Source organism: Planococcus citri, chromosome 5 (assembly GCF_950023065.1).
Source record: "Planococcus citri chromosome 5, ihPlaCitr1.1, whole genome shotgun sequence".
Classification (NCBI taxonomy): Eukaryota; Metazoa; Arthropoda; class Insecta; order Hemiptera; family Pseudococcidae; genus Planococcus; species Planococcus citri.
The window spans coordinates 15,536,242-15,562,223 of record NC_088681.1 but is presented as its reverse complement, the minus strand read 5'-3'; the positions used below and the strand labels follow the sequence as shown (position 1 = coordinate 15,562,223).

At 34.2% G+C, this 25,982-nt stretch overlaps 1 protein-coding gene across 5 annotated transcripts in view; it reads right to left on the bottom strand.

Moving 5' to 3' along the window:
• The window catches only part of bves, a 54,292-nt gene that overhangs the window by 22,823 nt on the left and 5,487 nt on the right, over positions 1-25,982 (bottom strand). For all 5 annotated transcript variants that reach the window (XR_010559389.1, XM_065368514.1, XM_065368515.1 and 2 more), the window contains exon 6: positions 2,058-2,215. Coding sequence is in view for 4 of the 5 variants with exons in the window: in XM_065368514.1 (XP_065224586.1) it covers positions 2,058-2,215 (158 nt within the window). In the remaining variant the exon portion in view is untranslated. The remainder of the gene's footprint in view (positions 1-2,057; positions 2,216-25,982) is intronic.

The following is a 25,982-nucleotide window of genomic DNA, read 5'->3' as shown; positions in this document are numbered from 1 at the left end:
ATATAAACTACAATATGTCGCACGATTTATATCTACATTTTTTGAAAAAATCTGAGCTTACCAAAAATTGGGGGGAGGGGGGGAGGGGGAGTAAGGGAGTACAGCGTGGAAAATTGAACGTTGAGAGGAAATACCTCCATAAAATTATAATTTGCATACGTCTGAACTTTTTTGAAAGATTACCCCCCCCCCTCACCTCACCCAAAACAGAGAGGGAAAACGAAAAACATCTCAGGTAAACGAAAAGAGTGATATAGGTGAAAAATTATCAGTTTTCGAAAGCGCTGATTCTGATTATCGAAATCATCTGACGTCAAAATCAAAACTAGACACCTCAAAGGATCAAATTTTGACACCTACTCGTACTTTGAATTTTTTTTTTTTAGGTGAATTTTAGGATTTGTGTCTTTTGGGCTTTATATCTAAAACGTACATTTTGACATCCCCATATTGCATTTTTCAAAATTTCGGCTAAAACCCCCCTCCTGGTTTTCTAATTTTACACAGCTACCCTCTTGAAATTTCTAAAAATTCAAGATATCCAGAATTGAATGCACCAAAAGGGGATTTACTCGTATAATAAAAACTTGAAAAGTATTTTCTTCGGAAAGGAAAAACTCTCTAATCCATCTACATACACTATACAGTGTGCTTCAAAAATGAACCATTTTTGGGGGGAAGGGGGAGTTGAAAAATTCATAAAGAAAGAAATACAGGGCTCGGACTCAATTTTTTCCAAAAAAATATAACTTAGTAACCAAAAAAGCTCGAAAAAATGACCAAAAGTAACAAAACGTGAGCAAAACGTTTCACCTCACACAGAACTCACACAGAACAAAATCACAAAAAAAAAAACAGAACATTACGAATTAAAATGTTCTGGTTTCTAATTTTAAAAGGTTGAACTCAACAAAGTAAAAATTTTTGCAATTTCTGTCAAAAATTGCCTATATTTTGTGCAAAATAAAACGAGACTGACAATTCAAACACGAGGAACGGTTTTCTGGCAATTTCTGGCTTCTGGCAAAAAAGTGAGACTTCAGAACAAATTTTGAAAAAAGTAAGATTTTGGAATTTTTTTGCAAAAAAACAAACCTATTTTTAGAAATTTTGAAAAAAGTGAGAATTTTTTACAATTTTTGGCAAAAAGCAATTTGGCAATTTCAGCAAACAAATTGAAACATTCCTGGTTAAAATCAAACATTGACAATCGATAGAGAGTGAGACGAGTACAGTTCTAGCAAAGACCAAAGAGCAGAACTCTTTGGCAATTTTTGGCAACAAAGTGAGAATTAATGTGAGAATTTTTGTGAATTTTAGGCCAAAGCATGACTTCGACAATATTTCAGAGAAAAATAGGATTTTTTGAGAACTATCCGCAGAATTTTTGGAAAAAAAATTGGAAGTTTTCGGATCTATCGAGATTTTTTTTTGGCAATTCGGATAAAAATCGAGATTTTGACAATGTTTAGCAAAAATCAGGGTAGCCAGTCAGGAATTAATAAAAAAATTGTAAGTACATATTCGCAAACAAATTTTCAACCCCAAACATACTATTCCAAAAAAATTCAAACTTCGAAAAGAAAATTTCTCAAGACCAAAAAAAGTCATAAATAAAAATCACAGAGCATCAAAAAATGATCAATATTTCAAACTCATGATTTTCATCAACCTATTCACAATTTTGGACACCACGTAGTCGTACTTTTCTATTGCAGTTTAATTATCGATCCACAATACACATCGCATATACCCAAACCCACAACACGATCGTCATTGTCATCGACAACATAATGACCACTAATTAGCGAGTATTTTTCTCGCATTACGTGCCATAGTCGCCTTCAGGGCGAATGACAATCCTTAGGTATAGCTGGGCCAATCCACATACCTATAGGTTTTGGGTTCGTCTTCCACTTCTTACAGCATACTACACTCCACACTATGCATCGCATACATAATATAAAATAAAAGTATCAGCATCATAATAATATAAAGAAGAAGAAGAAGAATTGCAGCAAGCAACAAATACCAAAGTAGAATATCGTTCAACTTACTTTCCAGACAACACAACCGAAAGGAATTCAACTCTGGTAACTTTTTCTTGAGCATATATCTCCTGGTATTTGAGGTACTTGATGGTTTTCAAGCATTGCAACAATTTCTTGAATTGTTTGCGACTAACTTTCAACGGTTCGAACACCTCGATGTATAGCTAAGCAAAAGAAAAAACAGAAAAAAATAACACCATAATTAATAATCTCGTAATAATACTTTTTAAAAAATTCATCGAGAAGTTATACAGTTAAGCAGGGGGAAAAGGTGGGTGGGGGGGATGAGCGGTAAAATAATACACATTTTCTCATTTTTCTCTACCTACGCAGTATTATAAAAGTAAATACTAGTACGAAAAAGTTATGTTTTACTCTCGTAGCTTCAATGGCTTCATCTTCGACATTTAATTCAGATATGTAACGATATAAAAAACCTTCGCTGTGGATATTTTACATTACGTTTTTTTCACGAATCTACGCACATATTCGACTCGTCTCGAATTCGCTTCTCTTTTACGACCGAAATCGTACATGTATCGTATGTGTATGTATAGAGAGAAGTAGGTACTTATGATTTGAAGACTAACGTACTATTTTTTCATTCGATTTCTTTTTTTTCTTCTACTTTTCGCTTCATCGTACTTACATACAAACGCACGTTTACCGAAGCGCGGTTAATTCAATTTACGCCTTTACTCGTTCTTTTGAAGTATATTGCCGATGATGTGGAGGAAGGTAATTTTTATACAGAGAACGTGCGCACTGCACCGTCCCAAAAACTACACATTATACAGAGTGTCCTCTCTCAACAAAGCACGAAAACAAAATATAACATTTTTTGTATAGATGTTCATTATCAAAGGAGCCACAGACCGATGAATTTCTCAAAAAATTCACATATCATTTTTTCAAAAAATATTATAATGTACTCGAAACGAAATCCGACCCCCCCCCCTCCCTATAAATATGCCTTCAATATCGATTTTCAAACGTTTCCAAAGAGAGGTGAGAAGAATCTTTGCAAATTTTTTCACAAATTTTTTATAAGGGGAAGTAATGAATTTCCAGACAAGGGGAAGGAGGATGCAGTTAAATTTTGAAAAATTCAAAAAATAGTTTTTTTTCACAGGACTCAAAAATAAAAGTAGGGACATTTCTAACGGAGGAAAATGTGCCCTGAAAGAAAGGAGAAGGGAGAATTCCTCAGCTACAGCGATTTCAGACTCTCTCTCTTCGAAGACCTTTCTCCACGTAGGTATTTTGAAACCTCTACAACACTTTCACGCTCATCCAGACAAACTCTAATCGTCTTTGGACGACACCTCGACTCGCAACTAGGACACCTTGTATACACATATGAACATAACGTACCGCGGAAGGCGCTACATATTACAGACTATACAGTAAATAACGGTCGACCTTGCTGAGAGTAGCGAAAAATTCATTGGCTCAACAGTCGGTCATTCTACAAGTGCGTACTAAATCGTTGGCTTTATTAAGAATTCAATTAGGTACACCGACGCGACGCGACGCCGCAGCCAAGATACGTGCTCGTCTTGCTCGTCTATACGTACGCTCGTCCGATGAAAAGCAATATAGTAATTTCGTTTCTCCAGATATTACAAATTAGTAGGTTTCTAGTCGAGTTAAGGTAACGAGCGATGTCGATATACTATATTTTGTGCTGTGGTACTAAAAGCAACGACGTTGTATTTATCCGAAACGTACGATTCGACATCGTCAATAAAAACGAACCCTGATGCGAAACTTGGTCGTGGAATTTTCCAATTCCAACCATAAGAGAGTGTATTGCATGCAACATTCGTGCCATCGTGCCAAGAAAAATTGTAGCTTTCGTTCTAAATAGGCACATTTTTGATGAGAAGAAGAGGGACATGTGGCTCCAAAATTTGGACGAGTAGAGTTGTTTAATTTTTCCACAGAGAGATGTCATTTGACAGCATTTTTTCATTTTTTTGAAGACAGTGGACTTCAAAAGAGTATTGGAGGGCGAAATAAAAAATTCAAAAATCTGAAAAATACATTACGGGTTTCAAATTATTGGTTTTAGCGGACGCAGATGTTAATTTGAGGGTCAATTAGCTTTCAAAAATGAACTCTGCGCCCTTAAAAACCCTGCCAGATAGTGAGGTCTTGTATTTTTTTTAAATTTTCAATTTGTCACTTCCCCTTAGAAACTCATTTTGAGGTATGAGGTCAAAATGGCCTACAAAAACGAAGTCTGCGCCCTCAAACATCCAAATTTCGACACACATGTAGTAACTTTTATAAACATTTTCAATTTTGCCCCTCCCCTTTGAGTTCTAATTTGGGGTCTGGCGCCAAATTTTCCTCAACAATGAATTCTACGGCTTTGAACACCCAGTGACGTTATTTTTTGAAAATTTCAAGTTTGCACTCCCCTCCCCTTCTTCAGAGCCCATCTTGGGGTTTAGGTTTAAAATGGTCTCCACTCTTCAATAAAAAATTCTGCGTCCTTACAACCCAAAAAATTGACACCCATATTTTATTTTTTGAAAAATTTTCAATTTTCAGTCCGAGCCTCCCCTTTGAAGCCCATTTTGGGGTTTAAGGGCAAAGAGCCTTCCAAAATGAATGCTGTGCCCTCATACACTCTGATTTAGACACCCATATTGTAATTTTTCAAAGATTTAAATTCTGCACCTCCCAATTTGAGGGTTTTCAGGGTCAAATCGTCCTCAAACATGAATTCTACGCCCTCAAACACCCAGATTTCGACATTCTGCGCCCTTAAACCTCCTGAAATTGACACCCAAATTGCATTTTTTGAAAAATTTTCAATGTTGAGCCTGAGTCTCCCTTTTGAAGCTCATTTTGGGGTCAAATGGTCTTTAATATATAATGAATTTAGCACGTATGAAAAAACCGATTTCAAAAGTCATATTATGTTTTTTAAAAATTAGCAATTTTGAGCCTCCCCTTTGGAGCCCATTTTTGGTTTTGAGGTCATTTTCAAGTATTCAATTTTGCATCTCCTCCATGAACCACAATTTGCGATTCAGGGTCAAATTGTCTTCAAAAATTAATTTTACGTCTTCAAACGCCCAGATTTCGACACCCATATTGTAATTCTTGGAAAATTTTGAATTTTGAACCTCCCCTCTTTGGAACCCATTTCGAGGTTTAGGTTAAAATGATCCATAATAATGAATTCTGCGCCCTTCAACTTAAAGAAATTCACACCCATATTGTATTTTTTGAAAAATTTTCAATGTTGAGCCTGAGCCTCCCCTTTGAAGCTCATTTTGGTTTTTGAGGTCAAATGACCTTCAAAAATGAATTCTGCATTTTCAAACGTTCGCTCAGCTTTTAATAAATACCAATATTTATGTATGTATGTAGTATGTAATATTTTAAAATTTTCCACTTTTCCACTTTTCCTTTGAGTCCTAATGTGGGGTTTAGGGTCGAATTGTCTTCAAATAAAAAATTCTACGTCTTTAAACATCCAGATTTCAACACCCATGTCCAACATTTTTGGAAAATTTTCAATTTCGCAACCCCCCCCCCTTTGGGATCCATCTCGGGGCTTAGGTTGAAAGTCTAAAATAATTAATTCTGCGCCCTTAAACGCCAAAAAATTGACACCCATATTGTATTTTTTGACAAATTTTCAATTTTGAGCATGAGCCTCACCCTTGGAGCTCATTTTGAGATTTGAGGTAAAAGGGTCTTCAATAATGAATTCTGCGCTTTAAAAAAGACCAATAATTGAATCGGTGGGAACGGAAAGGGGCTAAGTCCATTTTCGCACTTTTCAGGAATAACAAAAAACTGATTTATTTGAAAATCAAAAATTTTTGGTAAACATGCTTAAGCTCATTGAAAGAGGACCCCAAGACACAATTTTTAGCTCTGTTTAGAAAAAGAAATATTCACGTGCGCCGGCGCTGTTGCTGCCTAAACAAATGGGACTTAGACCCTTTCTGCACCCAATCGACAAAATTTCTTTTGAAATTGCTCGGGCACGAATGGGGCTTGATTCTACATCTAAGTACATCATTTAGACTGCTATCTCGTTTAAATTGACCAAAAACCCCTTGAGTTCTAAGACTTTTTGCCGAAGTTGTTAATTTTTTCATCATTTTTCAGTTCAGAGATTAACTTAAATTTCAAAAAATGGTCTTCTCAAAAATGTTAGTTATTTTTCAAGGACTCAAAAAAATTTTACAAAAAAGTCATAAATGCGGACCCGCCTTTTTTCTGTGCCCAAATACCACTTTCCCGGCAGTTTTGCGGAAATCTGACATCACCAGTCGATCCGCCGTACTTTGAAACCCCTATATGTATCCGTGAAAAATTGTTTTTCCAAAAATGTGACTTGTTACCTTTCCGTTCCCACCGATTCAATTTCAAAACCCATATTGTGTTTTTTGAAAACTTTCAATCTTGAACCTCCCTTTTGGAGCCCATTTTTGGTTTTGGGGTCAAATGGCCATTGAAAATCAAATCGATGCCCTCAAGAACCCACCTACCCGAAGTTTAAATTTTCTATGTGCCAAACTCCATGTTTATCTGGCTAAACTTTTCATAAGGTTGCTGTGCGACGTTGCCAATAATACAAAATAAACCCAATTCAACCGCAATCTTCCTTCTCCATGGCGACTGGTTTTTCCTGAATAACAATTGAAGGAATTCATGGAAAAGGGGCCTTGGACGAATTTTTTTCACTGATTTTGACAAGTTCAAATAAACTTTAAAAAAACTTCTACAAGCAAACATTTTCCAATTCGTTTTTTTTTTTGATGGAACAACACTTCAATATCAAGTACTGAATATGGTAAAATAATAATTTAAAATATTTTCAGAATTGTATGTAAGTATAAAAATCAGAAAAACAAAAAAATTGACGAAGGCCCCTTTTCCATGCAATGGAACCCCTCAATTGTTTTAAGTGCCATATACAATTCGAATTTGAAACATAATTTAGCAATAATGATGAGGGGGAAGAGGAGGGGGTGCATAATTTTGGACTTGAGAAAAAACATCTTTTGCAAACAATTCTCAAGACACCAGTAAAATATCATCAAACCAAAATTTTACTGCTCCGGCAACGTTGCCAATACAACAAAATGAAAAGATCCAAGTCACCCAGTCAAACTTCCCCTCTCTCTTCCTTCCCAAAAAAAACCATCAAAAACTGAAGAATAACCCCCCCCCCCTCCTGAAACAAATCACCCATAAAACGACCAACTCGAAAAATTAAAAATATAAAAAAATCGAAACTTTAGGAACTTCTTTTTATGTATAATAGCCGCGTGACGCCTATAAGAAAATGATACATTATCATACTTAATGCAGCCATAAAGAAACTTACGTATACATAATGTCATAATAATATAAACCAAGTTGGTAAAAGTCTTACGTAGGATACGTGTACGTACATATTTTCTATTTTACGTATATCGCGCGAAAACGATGAAATATTTCAGACAGATTACCATCGCCATCGGAATATGTAATTTTTCGTCGACGAGGACGAGACGTATACCGGGAAATGGGAAGCGGTCGTGGGAGTATACAGGAAAGACAACTTTATGCGGTGGTGGAAAATTTTACGGTTGAAACGACAAGCAGCACTTTGACACTTTGTTTGAAACAAAATTTTGTAAATTTTCAACGCAAAAGTCGGCAAATGTAATTTCATCGGGATATGGTTTGCAAATGAGTACGTTTACGTACCTATAGACTTCTCTTTCTCTCCCTCTCGTGTCTGAAAAGTTCAAACGCGGAATTTTGACATATGCGGTTATATAAATTTCCGAAACGTTGAACGTATTATTAAATGATTCGTTACCTTTCAAGTATTATAGACATACATACAATTATGTAGAGTTCAGCCATGTCAACGGCCGAGTTCAGGACAGGCATTGGAACCCTAACAAATATAATATGTATGTACTTTAAATAACACTCGAACTCAATTCAATCCTATCACCTACGCACAATAATCATTATTTCTTCTTCGCTATATGCCCTATCCCTATACCTGTATCAGCTGGTTCAAAAGTGGCTTCCTCGATCACACGTGTTCGCGTAGGCGGTCATACGACCGATGGTCGTACATAAAAATGTCCCCTTCACATCTCAGTCAGACTACAACAACTGAAGAAATCAGTACCCAACTCGTAATTCAAAACGCCTTTTACTACAACATCGACATTACACAAGGTACAGGCAGCGTTCATTTGCAATATTACGCGATCACCTTCACCTTCTCGGGAAAATATCGCGCGAAGAAATCAACACGACGATGTTGCTTTAGCCTTCATATTCAATTTTCATTCGAACTCGAACTCCATCTCGAGCCACGAAATTGGTGAAGACGTAAAGATATCGAAGCTTTGTAATTTCATTTACCAAATACTACCGACAGATTGCCACTTCATTCTACAGAAAATATTCCTTGACATTCGAATTCCATCAACTCGCGTTATATATAAAACACATGTAATGCTTCGTGACACTTGAGTGTACTGCAATTGATGAAAATTACCAAAAATTGACTGTGATTTCTAGTAATTCCTGTAAATTACGGATAATTTTTAGGTAATTACCCTAAATTACGGATGATTTTTAGGTAATTACCCTAAATTACGGATAATTTTTGGGTAATTACGGTAAAATAACGGGTAATTTTTGAGTAACTACCGTAAATTACGGATAATTTTTTTGGTACTTAGTGTAAATTACGGATAATTTTTGGGTAATTACCGTAAATTACAGATGACTTTTGGTAATAACCGTAAATTACGAATAATCTTTAGTAATTACCGTAAATTACGGATAATTTTAGGGTAATTACCGTAAATTACGGATAATTTTAGGGTAATTACCGTAAATTACGGATAATTTTAGGGTAATTACCGTAAATTACGGATAATTTTAATTTTTGGTATCTAATTACAATTATTGCAAACTAAGTTAAGTACAGGTAATTACTCAAAATATCAACTAAGTATTTTCAAAAAGGAAGAAATGGGAGGGGGAGTCAAATTTTTTAAATATCGCGAGTGGGAACTGGCGAACAATATGTATTAATCAATCCACAATTTTTTTGCAGGTGATCTATTTGAGAAAATTTAACCAGACAAATCCAGAGTTTGGCCTATAAAGATTTGAAACTGGCGTCGATTTGATTTTTGGTGATCAATTGACCCCCCTCCCCCTCCAAAAAAAAAACACAATATGGACGCCGAAGGAAAGGTGCAAAATTGAAAATGTTCAGATAATACAATAAGTACATATTATTATGAATATTAAAGTCTGAGTTTTCAATACATTTTAAAGGACCATTTGACTGCAAACCCAAAAGTGGTCTCCAAAAGGGGAGGTACAAAATTTACTATTGCGAAAAAATGCAACGTGAGAGTTAAAATTAGGTTTTTAAGAATGTAGAATCCATTTTAGAAGACCAATTTGACCCCAAGCACAAAACTTGACTCCGAAGTGGGGATTCAAAATTACAACCTTCATGAAAAATACAATCAAAATCTCAGACGGTTTTAAGGAAGCTGAATACATTTTTTAAAACCATAAATTTGATCCTAAACCCAAAAATGGGCTTTAAAGGGGACGCATAAAATTGAAAATTTGACTACAAAACCCAAAATGAGCTACAAAGAGTAGGTAGAAAAACGGAAAGTTTCAAAAAATATAATTTATGGGTATCAAACTCTGGGTTTTCAGGGGCGTAGAATTCAATTTTTGAAAACCATTTGGCCCCAAATCTCAAAATAAACTCCACAGCGGAGGTTCAAAATTGAAAATTTTAAAAAAATACAATATGGGTATCAAAATTTGGATTTTTAGGGGCACAGGATTCATTTTTGAAGGCCATAATCGATTCCAAACCCCAAAATGGGCTCCAAAGAAGAGATACGAAATTGGAATGTCTCAAAAAATACAATTTGGATATCAAACTATGGGTTTTCAAGGGCCCCGAATTCATTTTAGAAAACCATTTGACCCCAAATCTCAAAATGAGCTCTACGCAATATGGGTATCAAAATTTGGATTTTTAGGGGCGCAGAATTCATTTTTTTGAAGGCCATAATCGATTACAAACCACAAAATGAGCTCCAAAGAAGAGATACGAAATTGGAATGTTTCAAAAAATACAATTTAGATATCAAACTATGGGTTTTTAGGGGCTCAGAATTCATTTTTGAAAATCATTTGACCCCAAATCTCAAAATGAGCTCCACAAAATATGGGTATCAAAATTTCGATTTTCAAGGGCGCAGAATTTTAATTGATTCCAAACCTCAAAATGGGCCCCAAAGAAGAGATACAAAAATGAAATGTCCCCAAAAAAAAAAAAAAAAAATACAATTTGGGTTACAAATCCTGGATTTCTAAAGACAATAATTCAATCTATAATTTCTAGAAGATCATTTGATCGCGAACACAAAAATTGGCTCCAAAGAGTGAAGGAAGGAGGAGGGGTGGGGGGTCAAAAATTGAAAAATTAAAAAAAATGCAGTATTTCGGGGTTTGTACGTGACTTTCTCCACAAAAAAAAGTAACTTTAGTAGACAAAAAAGCCTGAATTTTTGAAAAAAGGTAATACTTTGAAATTTTTTGGAAAAAACAAAAACGAATTTTTAGTAATTTTATTAGATAGCGAGATTTTTTTTACAGTTTTTGGCAAAAGAAAATTCGACAATTTCAGAAGTTTCTGAAAATCGCCTTAGCGAGGCTTTTAGATAATTTAAAAAAAAATAAAAATACAAAAATTTGACAATTTCAACAAATTTTGTAAGGAATAATTTTCTGGCAATTTCTGACAAAAAATCGAGACTTGAGAACAATTTTTTAAAACAGGTAAGACTGGAAATTTTTTCCAAAAAAAAAAAAACGAATTTTTATAATTTTATTAGAAAAGCGAAAATTTTTTACTGTTTTTGGCAAAAAGAAATTCGACAATTTCAGAAGTTTCTAAAAATCGCCTTAGCCGAGGCTTTTACATTTTTTTTTTTTAATACAAAATTTTTACAATTTTAACAAAAAGTAGCAATTTTTTGGAAATTTAATTTGGCGCGCAGAGAAGTTACATTTTTTCGTAATTTTTTTCGAAAAGTGAGATTTGTTTTCTTTGTAATTTTTTGGTCATTTCGAGTAAAAAAACGAGACTTTTTAATTATTGCTAAAAGGCTCGAATTTTCAGCAATAAGCAAAGATTTTTGGGCAATTTTTGGAAAAAATAAATTTTTTTGAAAGTTTTTGTCAATTTTAGACAAAGTGCAAGATTTAAAATTTTAGCAAAGAGCACAACTTTTTGGCAATTATTGGCAAAAAAATTCGCTTCTTCGCAATCTTTGTTGAAAAACTGAGAATTTTTGGTAATTTTCTTAGAGCAAAAGTGAGACCATTGTGTAAAATTTTTTGCACTGATCACATTAAAATAAATGCGTAATTACCTGAAGAAGAAGAATAATTCTTCAAAAAATCAACCTTATTCCGCAGCAAAAACCCGACAAACACATCTACCCCTTCCCAGCCTAAGCCCATCTCCACCTCGTCTTCAAAACTCTCATTCTCACATCACTTTTCCTCAATCAATCTGGCGAAAAACACGCGCCAAAAAGTAACCCCTCCCCGACTCCTTTCGCCAGCAATCCACCCCCACACGACCTATAGCGATGAGGCGAAAAAACATCTATCTAAACCTCAAATCTCATTCAACCCCACACCCTCTCTGCATATAATCGGATTTACATCCGCGAGGCAAATTTTATCCTCGACTGGCGCGATATTATTCTACGTATACGCCGCCAAAATATCAGACCGAATATATTAGTATAATAACGTTTCGAATAAAATTCTTTATAAATATGGGAATATAAAGCGACTGGAATTTAATCGATCTAGCTTATTGAACTAAACATCTACACAAACACACAACTTTAGGTGGCTTTATCGTACAGCTATAAGAGTATAGGAGCAGGAGGAGGTCGCAGCGCTGCAAATAAGCGTTAGTTTCGTTTTCATTTTCGTATTTATACACATAATACCACCTCTATAGTATAGAGATAGACCTACTACATAATAATATACAACATCTCCATAATACGACGAGTATCGTCCTCCTACGCATTTCTCCTCTTTATCTACCAGTCGATTTAATTCTTCCAACGAGGACGATAAAAAAGACCCCGGGACGAGACATTCTTTCTTTTTTCACAATTTACCAACAAGAAAGAAAAGGTAAAACTAATATAATATTTCGAGACGAAGTTTCTTTTTTACTATATCGGAATCGATTATATTATATTACGTTTTTCTTTTTTCTCTCTCTCTCTTTTTTGCGTAAAAAAATTGAACAAGCTCCGCAGGGTAAATCGAGTAAACAAAATTTCGGCCATATTCATTCTTATAATTGGATTTGTTTTTCACGTTTAACGTAAACGATACGTAATTAGGTAAGTGGTAGGGGCAGGGATGGGTAAATTGTCACCAAATCAGATATTTTGTTAAAATGTAGATGATTTTTTTCAAAATTGATCAATTTTTGAAAAAAAGGCAGGAATTTAGTGATTTTTGAAAAAATGGGCTCCAATGGGGAGGTTCAAAATAGAAAATATCACAGATCTCAAAATTAGCTCCAAAGGGTCGGTTCAAAATAGAAATCTGGATTCTCAAGGACGCTGAATAATTCATTTTTGAAGACCATTTGACCCCAAACCCTAAACTGGACTTCGAAAGGGGAGGTATAAAATTGAAAATTTTCAAAAAATACTACACGAGTATCAAAAATCTGGATTTTTACAGATCAACGTCAACCGTTAATGGCTCATTTTCAACCAAAATTCACAACATATCAGTCCCCTAGAGCGTAAACCGACGAAACTTTCAAACACCGAGACAAAAAAGATGAGCTCGAGCTTATCCATCGAAAACCCAAGTGCCAGATTAGAAGGAGACCTCCATCATTCATCTTCATCAGCGAAAAACGTAATCGGAGCAACGAAGCATATTCCACACGTATTCATACATATGGCGAGATTACTAACAACACGTATCAATAGAAAAGATTAAATTCTCTCGCTGGCAATGCTGCCGGAGCCGAAGCCGAAGGACATCGAGATTAAAGCTGCGTATACCAGAGAGGCTGCCTGTAGCAGGTTATGGTACACGGTCAAAAGCACGATTCGAAATTGCGAAGGTGGATTAATAACGTTGCTACACAGTGGGAAGAGAATATGTATTATTAAATATTATTAAGCAGCTTAAAGGCGTTGAATTTCCAACACTTTGGTGTTTATAAAACCAAATCAATACCGTAATACGATTCGGCGGCGACGAACAAAATATATACAAACAAAGTTTACAACAATGAAAGTATACAGGGGTACCGGGGGGGGGGGCAGGACCACAGCGGATGCTGATGGTTTTTCGCGGATGAAATACTTTTATAAATACATAGTAAGTATACGTATAAAAATATACAACACGAGCGACGACGATGACGATGACGTCGACGACGTCGACAACACGGAGCAAATTATGACGCGAATTTTCAACGCTCGAGGTAATTAAACAAGTTGAATTCTTATTTCGGTAAGTATTTGTAAAGGCGTCGCGCTTGTTTGGCGTTCCTGCTCCTTTTTCCTTGCACACTTCGACGATCCTTTTTATTTCGTACGCGAAAAATACCGACTGACTGACGGCGAAGCAACAACGTGAAACGAAGGGAACCGAGCTCGATGTTTATGTTATTATACGAAACGTAGGGTATAATTTACGTAGGATATTTCAAAGTATATAAATATTTCGAGTGTCCTGTCAAGCGTCTGCTGTATTTTTTTGATTTGGAAACGAAATTAATTCGGTATTTCAAACTCGGAGCTATAACAATAACATAACAAACGACATCCCACTCGAGTTTTTTGAATTATTTCATACAGGAGTAGGGTTGTAGAGAGGGTTGGGAGGGTAAGATCGAAAAATTAAGTCGAGATTCGAATCCGGCATATTGAAAACCCTAACAAACGATATGTCACACAACATCTGGGAAATTTTCACAATTTGACCTAGATGGAGGGGGGGGGGGGTCCGTGGGAGGCAGATTTCAAAACGAATTTAATATTCGAACTCGCCACATTCGAAACCCTAACAAACAATATGTCAGACAACATCTTCAATTTTTCTAAATTTTCAACCCCTTTTGGCATATTGTGACTCTAAAGGGCTCGTAAAAAAGTGGGGGGGGGGGGTTGATCCGAAAATTGATTCAATATTTGAACTCAGCACCCTGAAAAACCTAACAAACGATATGTCACACAACATGTTTAATTTTTTGAAATTTTGATCCAAGCTGATGGGGCATTAAGTATGGCACTAAAAAGGGCCTGCAAAGAGGTTGGGACCCGTACTCAATTTTTTCCAAAAAAAAAAAAGGAGCTGTAGTAACCAAAAAAGGGAAAAACGAGAACAAAATATAATAACTAATGCATAAAAAAATCAACAAAAAAATGCAGAACATCACAAATTAAAAATTTTCAATTATGCACTATTTTGCAACTTTTTGACAATTTTTCACAATCAAGTAAAAATATTCACAATTTCTGTCAAAAAAAAAAAAAATTGAAAAAAATTAGACTTTGACAAATTTTTACAAAAGAAAGGATTTTTTGGCTATTTTTGGACGAACAAGTAAGAATTTTTGCAATTTGAAGCAAGACAGTCAACTTTTGGTAAAAAGCGAGAGCTGGAATTTTTTGGAAAAAAAACGACAATTTTTGGTAATTTTGCCAAAAAGCTAAAATTGTAGCATGAAAAAATTAGAATTTTCAACAATTTTTACAGAAAGCATGACTTTCTGAAAATTATTGGCAAAAAAAATGATACTTTTTGGTAATTTTTCGCAAAAAAGAGAGACTCTGGTAATTTTTGGAAAGAAAGCGAAAATCTTTGGCAATTTTGGTAAAAACTGAGAATTTCTGTCAAAAAGCAAGAATTTGACAATTTTAACAAAAAGTACTCAAATTGAAAAAGAATTATATTTTTTTACAATTTTTGCCAGAAAAGCGAACTTTTTTTTGCAATTTTATAGTAAAAACAATTGGACATTTTTTTGGGGTAATTTTTGGCAACTTCTGCTAAAAAAAATAAAGATTTTGCAATTTTACTTAAAAAAGTGTGAGAATTTTTGCAAATTGGCAAAAGGGAAAGGTTTGACATTTTTAGCAAAAAAAAAAAGACTTTTTGTAGATTATTGACAAAAAAAATTATCTTCGCAATTTGTGATAAAAAAGCAAAACTTTTGAATAATTTTTGAAAATAATTGATTAGATTTTTTGAAATTTTTTTCAACAAAAAAAACGACAAATTTATATCAAGTTTTGATAAAGTGAAACTTTTTCACAATTTCTGGCAAAAAAAACAAGACTGATAATTTTAGCAAAAGCAGGATTTTACAAAAATCATCTCAGCAAAAATGTTTTTTTTTTGGTGGCAAAAAACCAGGGTTTTTGGGTAATTTTTGGAAAAAGTGAGGTTTTTAAGATATTCTTTCGCTATAAAGTACGAGCCCTGAGAGGTTTCAAAATGTCAGATCTGAAAGCACCTAGAAAAACTTGACCAACGATATGTAACAGAACAATTTGGATTTTTTTGAATTTTTACCTCAACTTTGGGGTGTTATGACCCTAAAGGGCTTGTGAAGGTAGTAGAAGGGTCAGTATCAAAACCAATTCGATGTTCGAACTGAACCCCCAGAAATACCTCACAAAAATAATAATTTATTTCACACAAAATCTTCAACTTTTCAAAACCTGGAGGTCAAATGACCCTAAAGGACCTGAAGGTGGGATTGGAAGGGTCAGATCTTGAAACTGATTCAATATTCGAACTCAGCACTTTGAAAACCCTAACAAACGATATGTCACATGACATATTCAACTTATTAAAATTTTCTAAAGAAACTTTAGGGCATTATGAATGACCCTAAAGAGTTCAACTAGGGTGTTGGAAGGGTCAAATCTGAAAACTGATTTCAAATTCGAACTGAGCGCCTTGGAAACCCAAACAAACTATATGTCACACAACATATTGAAGTTTTTTCTTTTTTTCAATTTTGACCCAAACTTTGGGGCACTATGACCCTAGGGCGTTTTGTGGAGGATATTGGAAGGGTCAAATCTAAAAATTGATGCAATATTCTAACTCAGCACCTTTTAAAACCCAACAAACTATGTGTCACACAACATATTGAAGTTTTTTTCAATTTTGACCCTAACTTTGGGGCACTATGACCCTGGGGCGTTTTGTGGAGGAGATTGGAAGGATCAAATCTAAAAATTGATGCAATATTCTAACTCAGCACCTTCCAAGACCCAACAAACGATATGTCACACAATTCATTCCACGTTTTTGAATTTCGACCAAAATTTTGGGGCTCCATGACCCTTCAAAGATTTCAGAGATCCCAAAATTGAAGTTACTCGTCACAAGTCATCAAATATTCTGTATTCAGATTCAGATAATCATTTTACAGATTTTTGAATGATGCAAAAATACTTCCACTACAACTCAAAGTAGGTCACTTCGAGATGAACGACTCAAATTCTAGGATTTCTGAGACCTCGGTGCAGGGGTCACAATGCCCCAAAATTTGAAAAAAATCGAAAATTTCGAGTGACATATCGTTTGTTGGGTTTTTCGAGGTGCTGAGTTCGAATATGGAGCCAGTTTTCTGATTTGACCCTCCGTACCCCCACCACTTACCTACATTCAAATGAATAAATGAAAAAAAAAACTCGAGTAGGATATCGTTTGTGATGTTTTTCGTTATGCTTGGGTCAAATATGGTATCAATTTTCTGTTGCGACCCTTTCCCTCTTTCTCTACCACTCTTCTGCTCATTTCTCTCCAACTTATCCATCTCTCATACCTGATTATACTCAAATCCAAAACATACCAAACTCGTTATGGGACACCCTGTATACACTTACACCAGAAACACACCCTCGTACATTGACAAGATGAGGCAAACGGAGAAACACATCAGCCAAGAGATGCATTCAACGCTACACACGATGAAGCAGACAAAAAGACCTGCGAAGTTATTAAGTACTATGACGATGTTTTATCCGTCCAAAAGCTCCCCATATACGAACGCGTAAAAAGTCTACAATATGAATATCAAAAACACGTCAAACGGTCTCGGTTCCGATTCATATGAAAAAAAAAACTCCCTCGGATTAATTTTTCCTTTTTTTATTTCGTTTTAATTGAAAACGAATATGAAAAGGGTTGCGAGAATAAACGAATAATTATGTCGAGTCGACTAAATACAAAACGTATCCTACGTATTTATACGCATACGACCAAGTTTGCAAGTTAGTGACGGCTGGCTAAATTTCGCGTATTTTTTCACGAAAGCGGAGATTTCATTTTTCGGCTACAGAGAAGAAAAAGGCGGCAGTGCAGCAGGGGTTGCGTACGTAGAATGAAATGTTTCTCCTTTTTTCAACTCCATTTTGAATTTGATGGTGCATGGATAAGGAAGGGATTGCTTTCGTGTTATTAAGATTATGAATATTATACAGAAGAGAACGTTTTCTAGACGTAAACGGATTTACGAAACTTTAGTTCTTTTTTCTTTCGATTTTTATTTAATTTTTTTTTCTCGTTTTCGTTTTCAGTTTCGTTTTCTTTCTTAAGGCTAAAACGAACGACTGTATAAATTAAAAAACTTGAGGGATATTTTTATTTATTATAAATCCACTTTGCAAATACATAATAGAAGAACACCGGGAAAGTAAAAAACATTCGACTTTTGTAATTAAAAATTCAAAATCAACTTTCAAAATTCGCTAATTTATTAAGCATTAAAACTTCTCCACTAAGAGACGTGGGTGTTTGGTGAAATAATAATACACGGAAATTCAATCAGATAACCCCCAAACCAATCCTCCCACAGTAATAATAATTTTTCGAGCTGCTGAATAATTCTCAACATTGCACAACAATTTTATTTTCGAATCAAAAAATTCGATTTCCAAGTTTTTCAAAAAAATCAAGAAAAATTATTAAAAATATAATAAAGATTCTCCTCGTACTATTTTCGATTTCCCTTCCATTTTTTAAATGAAATTTTTACATTAGAATTTTTCCAAATTTTCTGCTGAAGATTTCTCACAATTTTTCCCACTTTTCAGGCATCAAAAAGCCAATAAGCATATTTCCACGATAATTCAACGTTTTTTTAATCATCCAAAAAAAAATTTTTGTTGTTTTTTGAAATGAAAAGTTTCCATACGGTAATTCTCGTAGAAAAAAATGGATTCGAGGCGGGGGGAAGGGATCAATTTGGCAACATTCTTTCTCGAAATCAATCTTAAAAATACTGTTCAATTTTTTCCCTCTGAATGGGCAAAAACACTCACTTATTAGGAAGTTTGCGAGTTTGGCAAGGAGAAACATCGCTCGTTTCTTTCAACTTTTCATTCTCTGCCTTTTAAAAAATAATTACAAACAGTAAACAGAAGTATAGAGATGAAAAATGAGGCGGAGGTGAAATGTTGGGGAGGGGGCAGGGCAGAAGTAAAACTTATCCGTCGAAAATAGTTCGCTCGTTAAAAACGAAAGGTAGCCTATACTGTTTTTTTTTTCACATTTTTCACCAGCAAACGAAAACAACACGATCAATTCTCTTCAGCATTGGGAAAAGCAAAAGGCATGTGATTCAAAAACTCGTACGTTTTTAGACTGGAGAAAAGTTGAAAAGAAGGGCTCGTTTTATAATTTGAACGAAGGGATCGATCAGTCATCAACGTTACTCTAATGATTGAAAAATTACGAAAATCGAAATTTCAAAGCTAGAGTTTCAAATTCAAAGAGGGTAAGAGAGATTTCAAAAAAACAAATAAATGGAAGGAAACATATAACATTTTTTTCAAATTGAACAGTAGTGACCAGTTGAGTGGTTGTGGGGGGGGGGGAAGAAGCATGATATCCGATTAGAATCAATTACTCTTTAAATTCAATACTTCCAGAATAAAGTCTGATTTAGTCAGCGTGTCTAATGCATTTTACATTCTAATCCAAAACATCCTGCAAACAAATAACCAACACTTTAGAGACCACTGACACTGAGATACACACAACGAGAACACGACAGAGCGTCGAGCTCGACACTTCCCTGTCCTATTACCAATTCTTTCTCTATTCTGGTGCCACGAAAATAGAATGTAATCCTGGTAAACTACCTAAAGAAGGACTACTGGAGACCTGGCGGCGAAAGAAAAGGGTGAAGATTTCAGTTTCAATGGTACAGGTACAATAAAAACAGCATAAGGTACATCATATAGGGTACCATTCCAGGTACATATATATACGAATGTGAGCTATGTTTCATTGTTCTTTTCAAACATCTACCTGATGGAAATTGAATTTACGAGTTTATAAGGAATGCGACTAATGAAATCTTGTAACGTATAAAATTTTGGCCACTGAATAACAACACTGTACTGAAGAAGATGCGAAGAATTCGTAACGGAAAAAATAAAGAAACAGAGAAGCAACACACACACACGATTAATAAAATAAAATGAGTATACTGCGAGGGTTACATATGACGAAAATGAAAGAAAAATATATACAAGATGCGAATACCGAAACGAAGGGATAAATTCAAGTTTACTCATAGTTCTAAGGAAATTGAGAATAAATCTCAACTTATACATACGAGTATATTTGATTTCGGTTTTGAATCGAAGCAAGTATAGTATACTTTTTGTCAACGTAATAAAAATATTTTCGATTTAAAAACGCCTTATTTGAGTAGACCTCTTCCCTCCCTCGGCCATGATTACTCAAAAACAAAAGAAAACAAAAACAAATAACGTGAGTTGGTACGAACAAGTTGCCCATCAAATAAAAAAAAAAAATGTCCTTTGAAATCCATCGAATTCGAATCAGTTTTTGGACATGAAAATTAACATTAAAAAAATTTCGAGAATCAATCTCTTAAAATTATTGTTCTAAATCAACTACGAGTATTATTGAAGTGGTTTTTTTGGACTGAAATTACAAGTAGGATGTACATATCGCACCTCGGGAGTTATAAGGTCACATCTCAATAAAGTGAAATTTTACAGGAGAGTGATTTTCTTTTTTTATAAAACTTGATTCATTATTTTCATCAACTTATAATCAATTGTGAGGAATGAATAGCATGTCATTTTGAAGATTGGGTATCCTACCTTCATTTAGCATAAGAATATTTTGAAAAATAAACTCTTAAAGAGGAAATATTTCAATGTTTGGAAAACATTTTGAGTTATAACCTTTCATAAAAAGTGATCTGGAGGCGGAAAAAAGCGTCCAAAAAAAATTTCATGACAACAAAGTTGTAGAGAATTAAATTTCCAATCGACATAATGTCGTTAGTTTTTTTCTAGAGTGCTTAGTTTTTGAGTTTTTCTCAAAAAACTAAAATTTCAATATATATGCAAATTAATATTCCTGAAAAATGTTCTAGTTTGAAAATTTTTTGTTTTGGAACAAACCTACCAAAAATACACTCCTTGTGATCATTTTACATCTTAAAAACGTTCAAAACCATCGAAACTGTTTTCTGACACTTTGTATGTGCAAATTTTACTCAAAGAAAGAGGAGTTTTTTGAGATGTGACCTTATAACTCCAAACAACTTGCAATGTTGTAGAAATTTTGAGTTAGGCCCTTTGCATTTTTTACATGATCTAAGCAGCATATCCGACTCAAAGTGTTATTTTTGGTTGCAGGGGGTCATGCAAACCCCAAAAATGCAAAAACATCAAAATCGATTTTTTTTGAGATGTGACCTTATAACTCCCGAGGTGCGATATATTCGGATTTCAACGAAATTTGATGAAATACGAATACATGTACGTACGAGTACTGTTTTTGTTTGTGACGACGTTTGATACGATTTCATCGATTTTCAGTAACTAATTTTACTGATTTTTAAATTAATTTTGGCCCAAAAAAATAAAATTTGAATTGACAAAACAATGAAGCTTTTATTAAGCAATTTTGCAAAATAACAGGACTTTTATTTGGCAAACTTTGAAACAAAAAGAGGACTTTTCAGACAGAATTATTACCATTTGACTACATATTTTATACTAGAAAAATTACTTCCTGGGAGTTTTGACGAAAAAACATGACCGTAACTTTTAGTCAACTAATGGTTTATAGGTTCAATCATGGTAGGAGGAAGAAAGGTTGACAATTTTGGTAAAAATTAACCCTTTTAACAATTTCACCAAGAATGGACCCTTTTAAATACGAGTAAATGAACATTTTGACAAAAATGAGGCACTTTTTCACAATTTCACCAAAAATGGACCCTTTTGATAATTTTGACAAAAATTGACACTTCATGACAATTTTGATTGAAATGGACCCTTTTAGATAATTTTGACAAAAATGGGCCCTTTTGAAAATTTCGACACAAAAGGACCCATTTTGACAATTTTGACAAAAATGGCCCCTTTTTGATGATTTTGACAAAATCGAACACTTTATGACAATTGTGACAAAAATGGCACTTTATGACAATTGTGACAAAAATGGCACTTTTTGTCAATTTTGACAAAAATGGACACCTTTTGTCAATTTTGACAAAAATGGACACCTTATGTCAATTTTGACAAAAATGGACATTTTCTGATAATATAACCAATTCGACACAAAAGGACCCATTTTGACAATTTTGACAAAAATGGCCCCTTTTTGATGATTTTGACAAAATTGAACACTTTATGACAATTGTGACAAAAATGGCACTTTATGACAATTGTGACAAAAATGGACACCTTTTGTCAATTTTGACAAAAATGGACACTTTCTGATAATATAACCAATTCGACACAAAAGGACCCATTTTGACAATTTTGACAAAAATGGCACTTTATGACAATTGTGACAAAAATGGCACTTTATGACAATTGTGACAAAAATGGACACTTTCTGACAATTATAACCAAAAATGGACCCTTTTGATAATTTTGACATAAATGAACACTTCATAACAATTTTGATACAAATTGACTAGGTATTTTAAATAATTTTAACAAAAATGGGCCCTTTTAGAAAATTTTGACAAAAAAAGACCCATTTTGACAATTTGACAAAAATGGCCCCTTTTTGATGATTTTGACAAAATTGAACACTTTATGACAATTGTCTTCTTATTCCAGATTTCATTGAAGATGGATAAGAGTGTAGATAAACAGTTGTCGTTCATATTTTTGATGATAATATTGTGAATTTTATCAGGGCCAGAAGCTGTTAATTTCAAACGATGTATTTGATATTCAAGTTCATGGAAAGCAATGTCGTTGTTGTAACCATTTAAATCTTCTTCAACGAAGTCGACTTTATAATCTTGTTTTTTGATAGGATTAATATCATTATTGGATGACTCAGCAAACGAAGATGCGAAAATATTGCATATCTCTGAAGGATCAGTGATGAGACGATCATTATCACGGATAGACACCATGTTTTGTTTGTTGGCGATTCCATTAAGAATTCTTATTTTTCTCCATATTTCAGAAGAGTTGGTATTTTCATTGATCGAATATACGTATGTTTTCCACGATTTCCTCTTGTTTTGTCTAAAAGTACGTCTGGCAATGCTTTTTTGTTTATTGTATTCAATAATATTAGGAAGCAGCGGATGATTTTTGAGATTACGAAATGCTTTTCTTCTGTTTTTTAGAGCTTTGTGACATTCTTCATTCCACCAAGGGTTGTAGCGTTTCCTTTTATTTGAGACTAAAATGGAAGGAATTGAAGATCTGATGGCATTAGCTATAACTTGAGAGTATTTTTCGATGACGTCACTGATATTTTCATCAAAATTTGGAAGGAATTGTTCCACGATTGAGTTGAAAAGAAACCAATCAGCATTTTTGTAGAGGAATTTTTCTTCAGTGGTGGGTTGTTGAGATGAATCAGCAATTTTTGTAATCAGAGGATAATGATCACTGCTATGGAGGTCATCGCAGATATACGTATTGATCAGGTAGCTGATGCTCGAACTTGTGAAGATTAAATCGATGCATGACGATGATTGAGTTGATACGTTGAAGTACGTAGATAATCCATGATTGTTTGACAGATATAATGAACAATTCTGAACAATCTTGTACAGTATGTTGCCCATTTTATTGTTCCTTGATGCACCCCAGGCTACATGATGAGCATTGAAATCGCCGGATAAGATGAATGGTTTTGGAAGTTGACCAATAAGATTTTCAAGATCCGAATCAGCTACTTTTGAATTTGGCGGAATATAAATTGAGCAAAAAGTAATTTTGTGAGTAGTCTCAATTTGAACTGCAACAACTTGAAGGTCTGTTGCAAGAGGAATGATCTTGTAAGAGATGTTATCCCGGATCATGAGAGCTACTCCGCCACATATTTTTACGAAGTTTGTAACATCTTTTCTATGAATGAAGAAATTTTTCTTTCTGAAGGAATCATATGGTTTAAGATGAGTTTCTTGAAGCGCAATAACAGTTGGATTGTGTTCAGACAATAAAATTTCAAGATCTTCCCGATGACTGTATAATCCATTGCAGTTCCATGAGATAGCGCAGGTCATTGATGGTCAGTAGAAATTGATTTGAAGATTGAGTGAGTAAGCATTTAAACGAAGCAAACAAATCGATATTACTTCATATTAAGCTGGTTAAGGAGTTTGTTTTTTGTCCTCGTAATTCTGTATTTTATTGATTGGCATACATCCTTGTGAATTGAAGAAGTGTTTTTGAGGACCATGGAAAAATTTTCAATCTCTTTTTGTGATTTGAATCCATTTTCATGAAGAATAGACAGAATGTCTTTTTTCCCACAAGAATCTTCTAAAACAGATCTGAATTTTTGGAATTTGACATCGTATACAATCTCATTGGTCTTAAAGTTGGCTTCAACAGCTTTCCAGTCTGATTCTAAAATCTCGTGTTTATCAGATGTATCCATGGTTGTTGAGGTTGTTGAGATGGTCGATAAACGTCTTTCATTCAGCATAACAGATTGATGACGATTGGAGGCATCTGGGAGAAACTTTTCTGAGATTTGATAATCCGTCGTAGGTATAGACATACTAAGGTTCAGCTTCGGATTAGATGATTCAACATTCATTTCAGGAGAAATATTTCTTTTTTGGTAAAGAGATTCCAATTTTTCAAGTCTATCCGAAATATTTTGTAAAAGCTTGTGGAATTTGCTGAGATCAGAATTATCAGTTTGAGGCTTCTGTATGATTATCGAATGATTTGAATTATTTTTAGCAGCATTAACGTATTTGGTTTTTGATTGATACTGGATTTTCGCCTCATTGTAAGTTATTTGGTTTTCTGCTTTAATTTGTAGAATTTTCATTTCCTCTTGGTATCGAGGGCATTTTCTTGATGACGAAGGATGGTCATCTACAGAATGGCAGTTCACGCATTTCATTGATTTCGGGCATCTTCCATCATGTTTATTTTCTCCACATAGATCACAGCGTCCAGTTGCTTTACAAAATTTAGCTAAATGACCAAACAAATAGCAGTTGTTGCAGCGCAGAGGATTTACATACGGTTTCAATCTAACATATTCATATCCAATACAAATTTTTTCTGGAATTTTTGATAGGGAGAATGTAAGAATGAACGTTGAATTTCGCTTGTAAACATTCGTAACACCTTGCTCAGCAAGTTCGTTTTGGATTTCCTCAACATTCAGGTACTCCAGATCTTGAGAGAAGAAGATAGCTTTCGATGAATTTAAATAATTATGAAGTTTAATGTCGATGTCATCATTGTTGAATTTGTTTATTGTCAGTAAAAGTTCTTTTTCCTTTGGATTTGTGGTTTGAAGAAGTAGAGAACCATTTTTAAAACGTTTGACCGTGGTATCTGGAGCATTTCTATGGAAAAAATTATAAATCTCGAACGGATTGGTAAACTTTTTATCAGGTTTCTTGAATCGCGCCTCCAAGAAGAACTTCGACATAGCGCATTGACGATTTCTAGGCAGTTTTCAAATTAGATGTTTACTGTTCGGCGTCTTGTCAAGGACTGAAGAAGGTGATCGAAACATGGAAGTCAAGACATTGGACAAAAGAGGCACTTTTGACAATTTTGATAAAAATGACCACTTTTTTGACAATAATTTTGACAGAAAGGAACCCATTTCAAAAGCATTGACAAAAATGGCACTTTTTGATAACTTTGACAAAAATGAAAACTTCATGAGAATTTTGATAAACAATGGACCCTTTTTGACAATTTTTGACAAAAATGGACACTTCATGACAATTTTGATAAACATGAACCCTTTTGACAATTTTGATAAAAATGGATACCTTTTGTCAATTTTAACAAAAATGGCCCATTTTGATGATTTTGACAAAATTGAACACTTTATGACAATTTTGACAAAAATGGACCTTTTTGATAATTTTGACAAAAATAAACACTTTATAACAATTCTGATACAAATGGACCCTTTTTAATAATTTGTCAAAAATGGGCCCTTTTAGAAAATTGTGGCAAAAAAGGACCCATTTTGGCAGTTTTGACAAAAATGAACACTTTTTGACAATTTTGACAAAAAGCGCACTTTTTGACACTTTTTACAAAAATAGTCAGCTTGAAAATTTCGATAACATGGGCCCTTTTTAATATGCTTGACAAAAATGGACACTTTTGGGCAATTTTGACAAAAATGAACACATTTTGTCAATTTTGACGAAAATGGACACTTTTTGACAGTCTTATCAAAAATGGACCTTTCTGACTATTTTGATAAAAGTGGACACTTTTTTTTTTGACAATTTTGACAAAAAGGAACCCATTTCAACAGCATTGACAAAAATGGCACTTTTTGACACTTTTG